Below are 15,167 nucleotides of genomic sequence, written 5' to 3'. Positions count from 1 at the left end.
CTGGTAGCACTAGTCATGTACACCATGGTGCTGCCAGGGAGCACGCCCCTGACCCTGACCAGGTGCATCTACGACATGAGCTTGTTCGTGAACTTGGTCTCAGTCGTTGCCTGCTTTGAACATTCGAAAGAGATTATTTCCGGAGGTTTTGCAAGCAACAAGTTAGCAAGGAGTAACTCGAGATATACGAGCACAAGGAACGTGGTGGCTACTGGAGCTGTGACTTTATCGTTCTTATAACTATAAGAGTACTAATAAAACTTTTGAAAGTTTTTTTTAACGTCCTAACGCAGCTTTTATGGGGTAGGTGTCAGAAAAGCAAAGTGTTACTTTAGCATGGGTCGTCACTAAAGCACAGAACAGTTTTAGATCTTTAAAAGTGTTTAAAATTGTTATCAATATTTATTTACTTTTATATAATTCTAATTTTGTTTAAAACTTAGGCTAAAAGTTTAACCTTTTTTAAATTTATCTAATTTTTTTTTTATTTTAAGAAACCTAGAGCTTGTATATATTGCTGGGTTTATAAAAATAGTTTTATGTCGAAAATATAAAAGTAAAAGCATCAAAATATGTTTGTTATTTTGTTAGATAAGTTAATGAAGTTTCAATTACAACTTAAACTTGCAACACATTTAAAGCTTGTTAACTTTTAGTTTACATATTAAATAGTTCGTTTTTAGATTCAAAAAAATTATAGCAAAAATGTTATTTAAGCAATGAAAAAAAAAATTGCAAAATAAGTTTTGTGCTAAAGTGACGCCGTGCTTTTCTGACCCATTCCCTGTTTTATGAGAGTAATTTTTTGTTAATTTTCAGTTTGTAAAGTGAGTATGTTGTTTAATACAAACTTTACTATTGTTGTTATTCAAACAACTTTTTAATTAAAGAAAAGATTTTAAAAAGTATGTTATGTAAATTTGGTATAAATTTTGGTATTAATTTCTACTTTGCTCTTAAACTATAATAATTCAAAAGTATTATAATAATAAAATCTACCTTTTTTGCTTCAAATATTTTAATATTTTAGAGAATATCTATACTAAACTTTTTTTTTGCCTAGGTTATAAAATTTACTATGTAGAAATAAAATACTTATGTTTAAATATAGTAGTTACTCTTACAAAAATACTTAACTTCAACTTATAAAGCTTTACTAACTTTTCTTTAAATTTTTAACATTGAGTGTCTTCAGATGTTTGTTTAATGTTCTTACTAACAATAGTTTTTTCAAACTTTTGTATATTTTTCTTAATTTGGCAGTTTAAATTTGATTTTGATGTAAAATTTAGCTTTATTTTAGGTATGTCCTTTTAAATTTTTTAACTTTAATAGGTACAAGTTTTCAGAGTAACGATTAAAAATATCAAGAACGAATTAATGTGCGAGCTCTTTAAACTAAATTTAAGTAAGCTTAATCATATTAACAAAAACAGATGTTGATTTTTTAGAGGTTAAGAAAATAAGAAGAACTTTGCTTTAATAAACTAAATACGAAATTTTTCAAATAAAATTTTTTGCTTACAACTCACTGCTTAATATTTTTTTTTTCTTAATTTTTGTTAAAGCTATTAGTATTAGTAACAAATTTACAAACTTAAATATTTGATTTTTTTATATGAAGTGTATAAAAACAAGAAAAATATTTAGAATAAACTTAAATTAAAAAGAAGTGCAATAAAGGTTAAGTTTTGCAAACATAAAAAAAAGTATGATTGTTTAAAAAAGAAGCAGTTTATCTTTTTCGGTTAAATAAACGTATCAAAAAATAACTATAATCTTTAAAAGTTTCTTAAAACTGAACCTCATCATAGACAAATTAACAACAACAGATAGGTTTTAGACTTAATCTACTATCAGTCAGACAAAATAATTGAATTAATTTTATCTTTGTAATTTTTTCATAAGTAAGTAACCAGTCTTATTTTTATCTTTGTACTAAAAAAACATCAATTCTTAGTATAAAAACTTTGTAATATAATTCTTATTGAAATTTAAAAAATATTTTATAGCTGATTTCTGTAAGAATATTAAAGTTAAAAGCTAAAAATGCGTAATCAAAATGAGAAATTGCTCTTTAAATACTTTATTTTTGATAAAGTGCGTAATCAAAAAAATGATTGTAGTACCAACAAATAGCCTCTACACTTCACTTCTGTGTTTTTCTTTATCTATAAAAAAGAGCATCGATCGTAAACATTTTTTTTCGACTTATCGTATCGTTTAAAAATATGACTTAGTATTTTTTGATTGTTTTTTTAATAATTACAAGTATCTCATTAATATAATAAGATTAAAACTGACTTTTCTAACAACTCAGAAACATGTTTTTTTTGATAACAAACTTCTAATTTTTAAATTATTTTTTTTTCAAAAGTGTTTTGTCGCAGATTTTTAATTAAAATTAAAATGGGATGAAGGTAGTCTTCCTCTTTTAATTTTAAAGACCGGACAGGATTGAATTTTAGATAAACATAAATAAAAATGGTAAGAACCATTAAAAAAATCAGTCACAGTCTTATACAACCACTTTGAAGAGATCTTTCGTTTATTAAAAAACAAACATTTTCAATTCTTATTCAAATAGATCTTTCGTTTATTAAAAAACAAACATTTTCAATTCTTATTCAAGTAGATCTCTTCAAAGTGGTTGTATAAGACTGTGAGTGATTTTTTTAATGGTTCTTACCATTTTTATTTATGTTTATCTAAAATTCAATCCTGTCCGGTCTTTAAAATTAAAAGAGGAAGAATACCTTCATCCCATTTTAATTTTTATTCTAACGGTCTTGTCTTAATTTTTAACGATACGATGAGTCGAAAAAAAATGTTTACGATCGATGTTCTTTTTTTATACATAAAGAAAAACACAGAAGTGAAGAGAGACTCTTGTGTCCTCAACTAAAATACTTCGGTAAAAATACTTTTACGGAAGTGCTTCTGTTTATAAAATTTAAAAACTTATTTTAAATACCCTGCTTCATCAACTGTATCAGCTGTTTATTAGTTTTTTTTGTTACTGTGTAAAAACTTCTATTCTTAATTTTTTAACTAAAAGGTTTATAGTACTATACATCTAAAATTAAAACAAAATTATAATACAATCGTAAACATAAACAACTGGATTTTAGTGAAAAAACAAACTTAAAATAATTTTTGTGTATATGTGTCAAACATAAAAGTATCTATGCTCTTTTGGACATGTTCTTTTTTTTCTGAGTTTTCTTGTTGTCAACTTAACCTGATATCGCTTGCTTTACAAAAGCAGCAAAAATGGTAGACTACAGATCCGATATCCATCTTTAAAAAGAGTATGATAGCTTGCATTGCAATCTATATCGATTTAACTACAAGAAAACTAAGAAAAAGAATTAAAGAACATGACCCAAAGAGCATAGAGAGTTTTTGTAATTAAGAAAATAAAGAAGTTATACCGGTTAAAGATTTAAATGCTTCAGAACGTTGTCAGTTACAGAAGTAAATAGCCCAATGTTAGAAAACTGTTGCATTTTGAATAGATGTTAAAAAAAATGATTTAACTAAACTAGAATTAAATATTTAAAGTATATTGATAGTAAATTAGATATAAAGTACTTCGCAATTCGCAGGCCGCACATTTTTGCTTAGCGGGCCTTATTTGTCGACCACTGTAATTACTAACTATGAAGTTTAAACAATTAAAAAACATATATATATATATATATTTAATTCATGTGATTTGAAAATTAGTTATTCTAGATTTTACCCTCACTAGCATTGTAAACTTTTTTGCATCTGACTTACAAATTTTAAATTTATTACTCATATTTCTAAAAAAAATGTTTATTTGTAATAAAAAATTCTTTCAATATCCTCTTTTACTAGTTTTTCTTTAAAAATCACTTGGAGGAATATTAATAAAAATGTTTCAATAATGAAAAATCCCAGAAACGTTTGTTGTTGCAAGGGGTAGTTTGATACTGATGCTTTTACTACCATAAAAAAGGTAAATGGGTATGTATTCCGAAATTTATGCCCTAAATTTAAATATTTTAATCTTAAGTAAACTCGGCTAGTTTTAGTCATTCAGAATAGATTTTTTTTGCTTCGAAGAGTGACAACTCTGATTCAAATAATGGTTATAAATGTTTATTGGTTTTTTATTAATTAAGTGTAATAAAGCAAAAGTAAAACACGCTTACTCTCAATTCACTATGTATATTTTAAAAGTTCTTAAATTTTTGTAATTTTGCAGTTTTTAAGCTTCAAAAAAGTATGCTTTAAAGCATTTTGTGAATAAAGATTGTTTAATCACATACTTACTATCATATACTAGTTATTTAAAAATTTAATTCAACACTATTTAATTCTTAATTGAAAAGTTTATTAAGAAGTCACAATTTTTTTCCATGTTATTTTAAATAAACTTAGGCTGATGCAGGTTATTCTATAGTGACTTGGGCTATTTTTACATAAAGTGTGGCAACTTTTTCAATAGATTGCTTTTTAGTTGTGAAGCCATCAGATACAATTTTATAAAACCCCAGAAAACGTTTATTGTTGCAAGGGGTAGAGTTTGAGACTGATGTTTTTTTACCATAAAAAAAATAATTGAGATACATAGTCGAATAAACTGTTTAAATTTTTTTATTATAAGATTTGATAATGAAATTTTTTAAGATTTAAATTTTTATACTTCTACACACTACCTTAGAACTACTTTGATGTTTATAAAAGTTATATAGTAAAGTTATGTAGTAAAGTTATAGTTTTGTATAATTTTAACTACATTATACTCATTTAAAAAATGAAATTCAACAGTAGCTTAAACAGGTGATAAACATTTTTCAGCTCAATAAAAATTAAAGAATGAGTTTTCAAGACACTGGTAAGCAAGTTCTTTTGTTCACTGGGAATTCACATCAAGAGCTTGCTAGGCTTGTTGCAAGGTTTGAAACCAGTTGTGATTTTTTATTTAACTAATTTATTATGATTTTTTTTTCTTGAATGTATTTTAAATTTGTAAGTTAAAAAAAAAGATTATAGAATAATTAAAATTATAAGTTGTTCTTTAGTTATTAATTTCTCTACTTAATTTTATTTTTAACTAGTAAAATAGTTTTTTATCACAATAATTGTTGAAAAGCTTTTGTCAATGCATAAACAAGAAGAGATTTTTAAAAAATTGATAGTAATAATGTTTTTAGGAAGTAAAAGATTTCTTTAAAAAGATTAACATCGGCTCTTGTTATTTAAAGGCTTAGAAATATAAATAAGTTGATTTTATTAGAATATAAAAATTGAAATTAATTTTAGAGATATAGTCAGTCATTTCCTTACAAGTTTCAGATACAAATTTATCAAGATATTCTTTTATTAATTTTTAAAATACACAAAAAATCTATCTATTTAAGCTTTTTGGATAGAAACCTAAATTATTTAAAAAACATTTCTAAGTACTATAAATAACATGTTGAAATATTAAAATATTGAAAAAAACATACTTAAAATAACAAAAAGTGTTGTTATTAAAATTATTTAATTTTTCAAAATAAAAAAATATTAGTATTATGTGCAACATTCTTACAATCAGTAGAGTCAAATAATTAACCAATTTCTGAATCAAATTAGTCCACTTTAAAATACTTATTTTATATTTTTAATGTGAAAACTATTTTCAATCAAAGACTCTTATTTTTGCAAAAATACTTTTTTTATTTGCTAATTTTTACCTGTTTATTAGAAAAATTAATTTTTTAGACTTAATACAAAATATGTTTAAAATGGTTGTTTTGTTAGCAACCAGTAAAATGGTGTTTGTTAAAGCACATACAATTTTATTTTCAAAAATATCCACATTTAATTTAAGTTTTTTTTAGATTCATAATATACCTTTCATTTATTGAATAAAAAGTTTATACTTTAAATATACTAAATATATTAATTTGTGTCTAAGTTGATGAAATTTTCAGCTTAAGTTCAAAACTGTAAGCTACACATTGATTAAAAAACAAGTTTAGAACATGTATAACATATATAAACAAGTTTTTTAATTAATGTTTTTTTTTCTAGCCGTCTATCAGTTAAGTTGGGTACAGCTACAGTTTTTCAAAAAACAAATAAGGAATCTCAAGTTGAAATACAGGAATCAGTAAGAGGAAAAGATGTTTTCATTTTGCAAACTGGTAGCAAGTAATAGTCTAATCTTGTTATTTTTATTGAATGATTATTTGCTAAAATGTTTGTTTTTTGGTTATAAATTTAAATCATTGCCTACACTAGTTTCTTCAGTTTAAAATTGAGTTTATCATAATTCCAACCATCACAATTTTTGAATTTAATGGTTAAAGGGTCAATTTCAATACTTTTTGTTAATGTAAAAGTTGTTACATATATAATTAAATCTAACATTTGTGTATATAACTATTTATTAAAATTTATTACTGGATGATTTTAATTAATTAATAAAAAAGTTATTAAATTAAAGATATTTATTATTAAAATTGTAATAAAAATAAATTTTAAAAACAAATTTGTCTAAACATTTTTATACTAAATATTTTCAAAAAACTAAAGACTTGATTAGTTTTTGATTTAAGATTTATATATTTTAAGGTTGTATAAACTTCTTCAAGTTTTCAAACAATATTAGATGAAAATAAAGTAAATTAAATAAATAAAACTATTTATTAAAAATCTGAAACATCTGTTTTATAAAATTTGAAATGTAGATAAATAAGTTTTACTTGTTTTTTGAATAAATTTGTTTTGTTAGAAATTGTTTAGTTTAGTTATTAACTTCATAATAGTCATTTAGTAATTTAAATTTAATAACAAACTATACTTATTAAATGACTAATTATAATAAACATGAATAATTCACTCTATTTGTAAATATTTCAGTGAGTTTAAAATTTACGTTTTATTTTATTGTTTTAGTATTGAAAAAATATGAATTTTTTCATTAGAAAAAATTTCGCACCTGCTCAAAATATTTTAATTAAGATAATTAATTATGTTATAAAATAAACCTATGTAGTAGTTTAAAATCTATATTTTTTTAGAGATGTAAATGATGCCATCATGGAGCTGCTAATTATGGCATATGCTTGTAAGACATCATCTGCAAAAAGAATCATTGGAGTCATTCCTTATCTTCCATATTCAAAACAGTGTAAAATGAGAAAACGAGGAGCAATTGCATCAAAGCTACTTGCTTCTATGATGTGTAAAGCTGGTTTGCTTATGAATTTGATAAACTAAAAAAATATATAGAAAATTTCTCTTATTGATCTGTTTTTGTTATAGTTTATACTAGATTAAATTCTTATGTTATGTATGACTATAAGTAAAAATTTTAAGTATTATACCTTTTCTGCTCTTGGATAGTTTTATATAACATACAAACATTTTGTTGCCATAAATTAGTTTTATGAACTCTCCTTACACGAAATCGAATGTTTTTACCAATTATATTTATAGCTTATTGGTTTAAAATTCGAATTTAGTTACAAATTCATCTATACACTTAAAGTTTCAAAACCAAAATATTACAAGTAGTGATGGTATTTAAAAAAAAAGTCCTGATCACACAATTACATATTCCAATATTACAATATCCAAATTATTTTATATTTCATGTGTTAAACACTTAAATTTCTGTTTATGTAAATAATTAGTATAAAAGTCTTTGAAATATTAGCACTAATCTATTTTAAAATGTAAAGTTTTGTTTGAAAACTGTACACAATAGAAAAAATAAAAGTTTATTTGTTTTATACTTGCAGAATAGCTCAAAAGATAATTTGAATTCTTTTCTGAAATGAATTATTTATTAAAAAAGGAGTTTTTTAAGCATAAAATTCTAAATAAAAACCATCAAAAATTTTCCAATTTATTTTTTCCAATGAAGTAATCTATAGTATGACGTTAAAATAAAGATTAAGTGATAAGTTTTTTATCTGCATAGTTCACATTCACCTAATCCATTAGTTTTAGTTCAAGCATTATTTTAAATAGGACTTCAGCATGTAATAACAATGGATCTGCATCAGAAAGAGATTCAAGGGTTTTATGAAATTCCTGTTGATAATTTGCGTGCTTCACCTTTTCTAATCAGCTACATTCAGGACCAAGTAAGTTTTATTGTAGTATTTCGTGTCCACTTAGTTTATATATATTTTATAAATTATTATTTAGATATTCAAAACAAGACTTATTTTCATAACTGATTTAACTTTATTTTGGTTTTAGTTTCGAAAGCTTATTTACATAAACAGGGTTGCCACTTTACCTGGAAACATGGAATTTAACAATTTAGGCAAAAAAAAAACCTGGAATTTTTAACAAAAAACCTGGAAATTCTTGGATTTTATAACAATTTTAACATGATCAGTAGTAAAATTTCAATTTGACACAAAAAATATATGATATATATAATATTTTTTTGTCATCATCTAACAATTTTTTTTATTATAAAACACATTTAAAGTAACTTTACAGTATCTTTTCAATGTTTTTATACTACTTAACACAGTTTCTTACATTAAACTTAACTTTAAACTAAAAATAGACCCAAAAATGTGTACTTTTAAAAACCTGGAAAAAGTTCTGAAAAAACGAGTGGCAACCCTGTATAAAGAAATAAATTTGTAAGATTTTATTTGGAAATTAATTTCATTCTTATTGGAAATTATAAAATAATTTTTTAATTAGCATATTGTAACATTTAAAAAATTTGATTGTACTAGTTCTACAAAAACAATATAAGTCTGCCAATATTTCATGATAAAAAAGCATATAGTTTAGTAGTTGGAATTTATTATAAAAACATGTTTCTTAACAAAATAAAACAAAATAACAAACAGTATTTTTTAGTTTAAAATGATTTACTTTATGTTAGTGCTGTTTGTTGTTTTTTTTTACTACTATACTAACTATTAAAATTGATTTATTAGTTATTTTCTAAAACTTACAATTGCTTTATTGTAAAAAAACATTTTTAGTTTGTTTTAAAGCTGTATAGTTATAGATTAAAAAATTAGAAATTACTACATGTTGTTTTAGTTTGTTATTGTAAAAAGCACTTGCAATAAAGTTCGACCTTATAACTACAGAATGCACTATTTTTGAAATTATTTTTAAACGAACCATTAGAAAATAATTAGAGCCAAGTACTAAAAAGTGTTTTGGTTGGTCATGCAAACTACTTAAAAAAGGTTTTAAAGCCCAACACTTCAAAGCACCTATTAAGCAAGACTATATACTTTATAGTTTTTGAACATGATATATAATACTAAAAAACAACTCACACAAACCTAAAGTTTTCAGCTTATCGATCCACATAACATTTAACAGATTCCAGCAGACCAGAGCATGGTGGTGGTTGCCAAGACGCCGGCGGCTGCAAAGAAGGCCCAATCCTACGCTGAAAGACTGAGGGTCGGAATCGCGGTGATTCACGGAGAGCCGCAGGATTATGAGGGGGACCAGGATCAGAACGATGGAAGGAACTCGCCCCCGCTATTGGACATTGCCAATGACAAGCAAACCGGTTGCTGGCCTCAAAGTTTCCCAGGTGCGTTAGGTTAAATGAAAATAGCGTGTTTTTAGGTTTATCTATTCCAGAAATCTAATTTAAAAAGTGTCTTATAAATTTTTTTATTGAATATTCTTCAACTTTTGCCTATAACAATAAAAAATGTCTGTATATATTTTTAAATACTAAAATGATCATTCCATTTTTTAAATCTTTTATAAAGTTGAGTTTTATATCAAATTAAACTATTGCTTAGTTTCACAAAATCAGCAAACCACACTTTTGTGTCAAGAACACGTGATCATTTTGTTGTGCTGTCAGTAGAGTTGTTGTTTTCATAATCAGCGTTGTAATGTAGTTATTTAGAATTAGAATAAATCAACAGAAGGTCAAAGGAACCAGCACAGACGACCGAGGACGTACTCCAAAAGCCAGTTCGATTCTAACTATGATTTTCCACGTAGGTACCAAATTATTGCTTAAGTAGAAATCTATATGATGAATAGTAATTAAAGCATACTTAAGATGATCGAGTATTTTTTAAAATTTAATTTCTTAAGTTGCACTTTTAATAGGCCTTTACTTGCTTATATTAGTTTTATTATTATAATTGTTGTTTGTTTTTATAAAAACTAAAGCAGTCATGTTTTGTTCAGTTGCAATCAAAGTGTTGTTCATTGTAAATTTCATCATATTGTATATTAAACTAATACTTTGTTGCTATTTCAATGTTTATCATAAAAAATATTATAAATATTAGTTAGTTAAAGTTAAACGTAATACTTTTAGGCTACGTAATTTAAAGAACAAAGTTTGAAGTAATAGAGTTGTGTGCTTGTTTTAAATCATCCAAATAAAGTTTTTTTTTTTCATTTTTTCATTTATGATCAGGTTTTAAAAACGGTTAACAATTAGACTTATATTCTGTTATTTCAATAAAAAATATTCAAGTAGTGCAATTTTTAATAGTTTTTTATTCTTAGTGTTAACGGCCAAAGAAAAACCACCAATCAATGTGGTTGGAGATGTGCAGGGGAAAATTGCTATCATTGTTGTTAGTGGAACTTGTTTTGTTTAATATTTCTAAACAAGTATATTATTACTAAACACAATTAAGCGCACATATAAACTTATCTTTATTATAGCAAATGTGTTAAGCAGTTTTTTTCTTATATACAAAACTACTCATAGATGCTCCTAAGTTGCATATGTTACAAATATAAGTTATAATATGTAGTATATAGTTACTGCCTATATTATAATATTTATATTTGCTTATTAAATACAAGCATTAAAATACTTGTCGTGAAAATACTTTAAAACCTTGAACGGTTGTCGTTAGAACTGCATAAATTCTGTTTGCATCTTTTAGTGTTGTAAAACATTAGCTTGAAAGTTTATATCACAGTAAAATTGTGATCCATCGAGGAAGTAATGCCTAGTTACTAATGAAATGTGATGAGTTACTGTTGTTATTGAATATAATACAATTTATATTGCAAGATTTTGTTCATAAAACTTTTTATCATATAACTAAGCAGAATTATAACTGTAATTTTTTTAAAGTTGAGATGAAACTCAAAATTGTTTCCACAGAGGCTTGTAGTTGTTAACATAGTAAACTTTTGTAGTATTAAGATCAAAAGTCAACAGTAAATCTTTAACGGCATTAACTAATGGTGTATTCGTTTCATTTATGAAGGCAAAACTATTGTTAATAGTACTGAAAATTGTTAAGCAATACAAGTTTTATACTTATTTTGTATACAAAAGTAATGAGCGTAGGAAGACAATTAATTTTTTTAAACACTTGTTTTATAATTAATTTCAACTATAAAAAAACTGTGCTAAGGTTAATTTTCTTCCTTATAAAGCATTAAATATATTATAATATTAAGTCAAACAAAAGTAGTCGGTAAATAGTTTGAATATATACAAATGATATTTTTCAAATACGAGAATGACTTTATATTTTTTAATAAAATTGATAATTATTTTAGTTTTTATGTGCCTAATCTAAAAACAAATTAATATTTTTGTTTTTAAATTTGAAAGTATTAAAGCTATTGCATAAGTTATTACACCTTAGCATTGATATTATTCTTGTATTGAATCAAACAGGATGACATTATAGACGATGTTGAACCCTTTATTGCTGCTGCAACAGCTGTTAAAGAAAGAGGAGCTTTAAAAGTTGGTTAATACATTATTCTAAATAGGTATTTAGTAACACAAAAAATAGCTAATCTTTTAGTATGCAATATAAATACTATGAATTATTTAAAAGCTCTAAAATAAATAATAGTACCGTTTAAACTATAAAAAGAAAGTAAAATAATAACTATTAACAATATCACACTAAAGTTATGTTTTATGCAATCTTAATTGCAATTTTAAAGGTTTTTGTTGTGGCTACACATGGTATTCTGTCAATAAAAGACCCTGAGATTTTGCAAGAATCTTCTATTGATGAGGTTATTTAAAAATTGATAAATATAATTTGTGATGTGTTGAATATAGTTAAGGTATTAAATATACTAATTGAAAATAATTTGTTGAAACATAATAAAAACTTAAAAAGTACTTCAATAAGTTGAAGTACTTGAAAATATTGTTATAAAAAAATTTTGAGCATTTTACAATTAATTTACTAATCTATCTTGTTTCATGTTTTATTTATAAGTTTTGTTAAGCAAAACGTTATGAATTTCAAATCATGTATAAATATAATGATGATTGTTCTGAATAAGTTTTATTTAACAACTATAAGTTTTTAAAATCAATTTTATTTTAGTTAAACTAATCATAATGGAATAACAGTTAGTAAGCTATAATATTGCTACCAAAAATTTGAAAATAAAATATATATCAAATATTATTATTGTTAAAAGGGTATTTCTGAACACTTGTAGTTTTGTTACTATATTTAAATAATTGCATGACAAAAAAGAGTATAATGTTTCGCTTAAAAAACTATCTAATAAAGTATGAAATAAGACAAACTACTACATAATTTATAAAATTACATTCAGCTTATTCTGTTTATGCTATTTTAACTTTTTTTTTCTAGCTCAACATATAAAATTATTGATAACGAAATAACAGAAAAAAACCAACATATTGCTTAGAAAGTTGCGCTAAAATAAGCATAATAAAAATTTCCATAATCTAATCAATAAAAATTTGAGTTACGAATTTGGAGTATTTTTCCTTAACTTTTAACTAATTTAGTCTTAAATTGTATAAGAACGACTTTATTCATTAAAACACAGTTCAATCATGTTTGAACCTTTAGTGCCATTCTTATTACTTTATAATAGAATTTTGCTTTTAAAGTCAAAAACTAGAAATGTTTTTTCAAACTTTACTAACTTGTTAGGTTATAGTGACTAACACGGTTCCCCATGAAGGCCAAAAACTGCAAATAAACAAAATAAAAACTGTTGATATCTCATTCATCATATCTGAAGCTATTAGGAGAATTCATTACGGAGAAAGCATGAGCTATTTGTTCAGAAATATTTCCCTTGACGATTAAAACAATAAGTCAAACTTGTATTTTAAAAAAGTTTTAGTTAAATATTAAAATAACAAATCAAGTTTTGATAAGCAAATGTTCTATTTAGTTAATTGAATTCAGAAGTTGAACTAAAAATTGTTGTATTATTAAATTTTTTATTCTGAAACATTATATGTTACATTCATTATTAAAAAAAACGTTAAAAAATAATAAATTTTGCAGTAGAAATACACAATGCCTAAATTGCACAAGTTAAGCTTGCTGCTTTCATTCTGTAACATATTCAGTTACAATGCTCTTGGTGCAAAATTTATTTAATCATTAGACTAGAAAATTGTACATATTTTAGTTTGTGTGTTATCGTGTAGATACTTTTCATTATCATTCGTTTTTCTGTTCATTACTACTCAATACTGTAACTTAGTTTGTAAAAACAATGAATATGTTTCCTTAATCATTCTTTCGTTCAAATTGTTCAAAAATAAATAGTAACAGAACTTTTAAAACTGTTAATAATATTAAATGTTACTTTTTCATATAATATTAGTACTTATTTCTTTAATAAAGTCACACCTATAATGATAATAGTTGTCTTTGAGTTTTTGAAAAAAAATCTGATTTAATATTTAAATATAATTTAAATTTCCTTAATTAGAAATATATGTAGGCTTTTCAACATTTATAAAACTTGTAAAGTTTTTTCAATCTTATTACTTAACTTAAGTGAGCACATTACTTATTTTTTACTGAAAAAACATTTTAATTTGATAGTATTTCAAGGCTAAAAAAATGCTTAAAGGTATTTTTGAAAGAATATTATTAATTAGTAGTTAAATAAATGACTGTTAAATTTTATTTAAAAAAAAGAATTAAAATAATACAGAGTAAATAAACAAATTTATAACCTGTAACATTAACTATAAGGATAAATAGTTAGCTTGGCTTGATAGCTCTAAGTAGTATAAAAGTTAATGTAAATCTAAGTACTAGTAGTTATAAGAACTTAATAAAAGTTTATAAGTCTTTCAAGTAATAGTTATAACTAAACTTATAGATTTTAGATAAAACTTATTCTATATTGTAAAACTACGGGCTTGATCCGACCCATTAAGCGTCGACCTTTGGCCTAAGATTGAACTTTATATTCAAAAACTTTTACATATAGTTCAAAAGTGTTCAGTTGGTTTACATATTATTTATTTTACCTATCAATTCATTCTAATTTTGATGGTAAACATTTTGTAATCATAATTCATCGAACTACTTATAAAAAATTGTAAACCACGGCAGTTAATGATACTAAGTATTTAACTTTTTATAACAAAAAGTATTTAAGTTGTGTGCTTGAATAACCTCAGAAGCACAAATTAGTTTTTGTTATAGTTTTATTTGAAAACTTTTAATCATGCATTTTTATTAACCAAGGATCGGCATTTTGTGGCCCGTAAAGTAAAAATTATGCAGTATGAGAAGTACTTTTTCAGGGAAAAAACAAACATCTATGCTCGTAAATTAGTAATTACTTGTACTTTATTCTTACTTAAAATATTACAACTTTGATTTAAAATAGTATTGTACAGTAACTATTTTATTTATTTCAAATATCTGCAGCCCGCAGAGGACTTATATTTATACAGTGCAGCCCGAGATTATCTTTTTATATCAAAATTAGCCAGCGACTTAAAAAATTACTGTCGATTCCTTACCTATACAAGTAGTCTTCAAGGTGTGCACCCGTGCACATTAATGTTCAAAAATTTCATTTTGGGGTTTTACGAAATTTTTTGGGTGCACGAAACTTAATTAGGGGTGCACAAATCGTTGATAAAATATAAATTTTTAAATGTTAATTTTTGAACTTTTGCGAGAATAAATTCAAAAGAACAAATCTGATAATACAGAGAACTTCAAAGTTGAAACTTTTTTTTATAGTTTGTAATGAGGTTATATAAAAAATCAAAGTGAATTCATTTAAATTCTAAGTAAATAGTATTATGATTTTATCTACAGTTCTGTTTAATTTGAAAGGAAAGCTTTAAGATTGTTGATACAAAGCATTCCTAAAGCCAACTTTTATCAAAAACATGTATATAATCATAAAAAAGTAGCTTTTTTAAACATAGTATAAAA

General features: G+C 24.3%; 1 protein-coding gene across 2 annotated transcripts; it reads left to right on the top strand.

Moving 5' to 3' along the window:
• The first annotated feature begins 3,986 nt into the window (after window positions 1-3,986).
• Window positions 3,987-13,615, top strand: LOC145830278 (phosphoribosyl pyrophosphate synthase-associated protein 2-like). 2 transcript variants are annotated; one of them, XM_082938231.1, is made up of 11 exons: window positions 3,987-4,117; window positions 4,831-4,928; window positions 6,052-6,171; window positions 7,044-7,216; window positions 7,999-8,114; window positions 9,337-9,556; window positions 9,903-9,977; window positions 10,501-10,571; window positions 11,639-11,710; window positions 11,917-11,991; window positions 12,897-13,615. In XM_082938231.1, exons 2-11 carry the CDS (start codon window positions 4,849-4,851, stop codon window positions 13,053-13,055), a joined length of 1,161 nt encoding a protein of 386 aa, XP_082794357.1. In that variant the 5' UTR covers window positions 3,987-4,117; window positions 4,831-4,848; the 3' UTR covers window positions 13,056-13,615. The 2 variants fall into 2 exon arrangements, with proteins under 2 accessions (XP_082794357.1, XP_082794358.1); XM_082938232.1 differs by lacking the exons at window positions 3,987-4,117; window positions 9,903-9,977 and having other exon boundaries at window positions 4,811-4,928.
• The last annotated feature ends 1,552 nt before the right edge of the window (window positions 13,616-15,167 follow it).

Source organism: Thalia democratica, chromosome 2 (genome assembly GCF_965202585.1).
Source record: "Thalia democratica chromosome 2, ktThaDemo2.hap1.1, whole genome shotgun sequence".
Classification (NCBI taxonomy): Eukaryota; Metazoa; Chordata; class Thaliacea; order Salpida; family Salpidae; genus Thalia; species Thalia democratica.
This window is presented reverse-complemented; position numbering and strand designations above follow the sequence as displayed.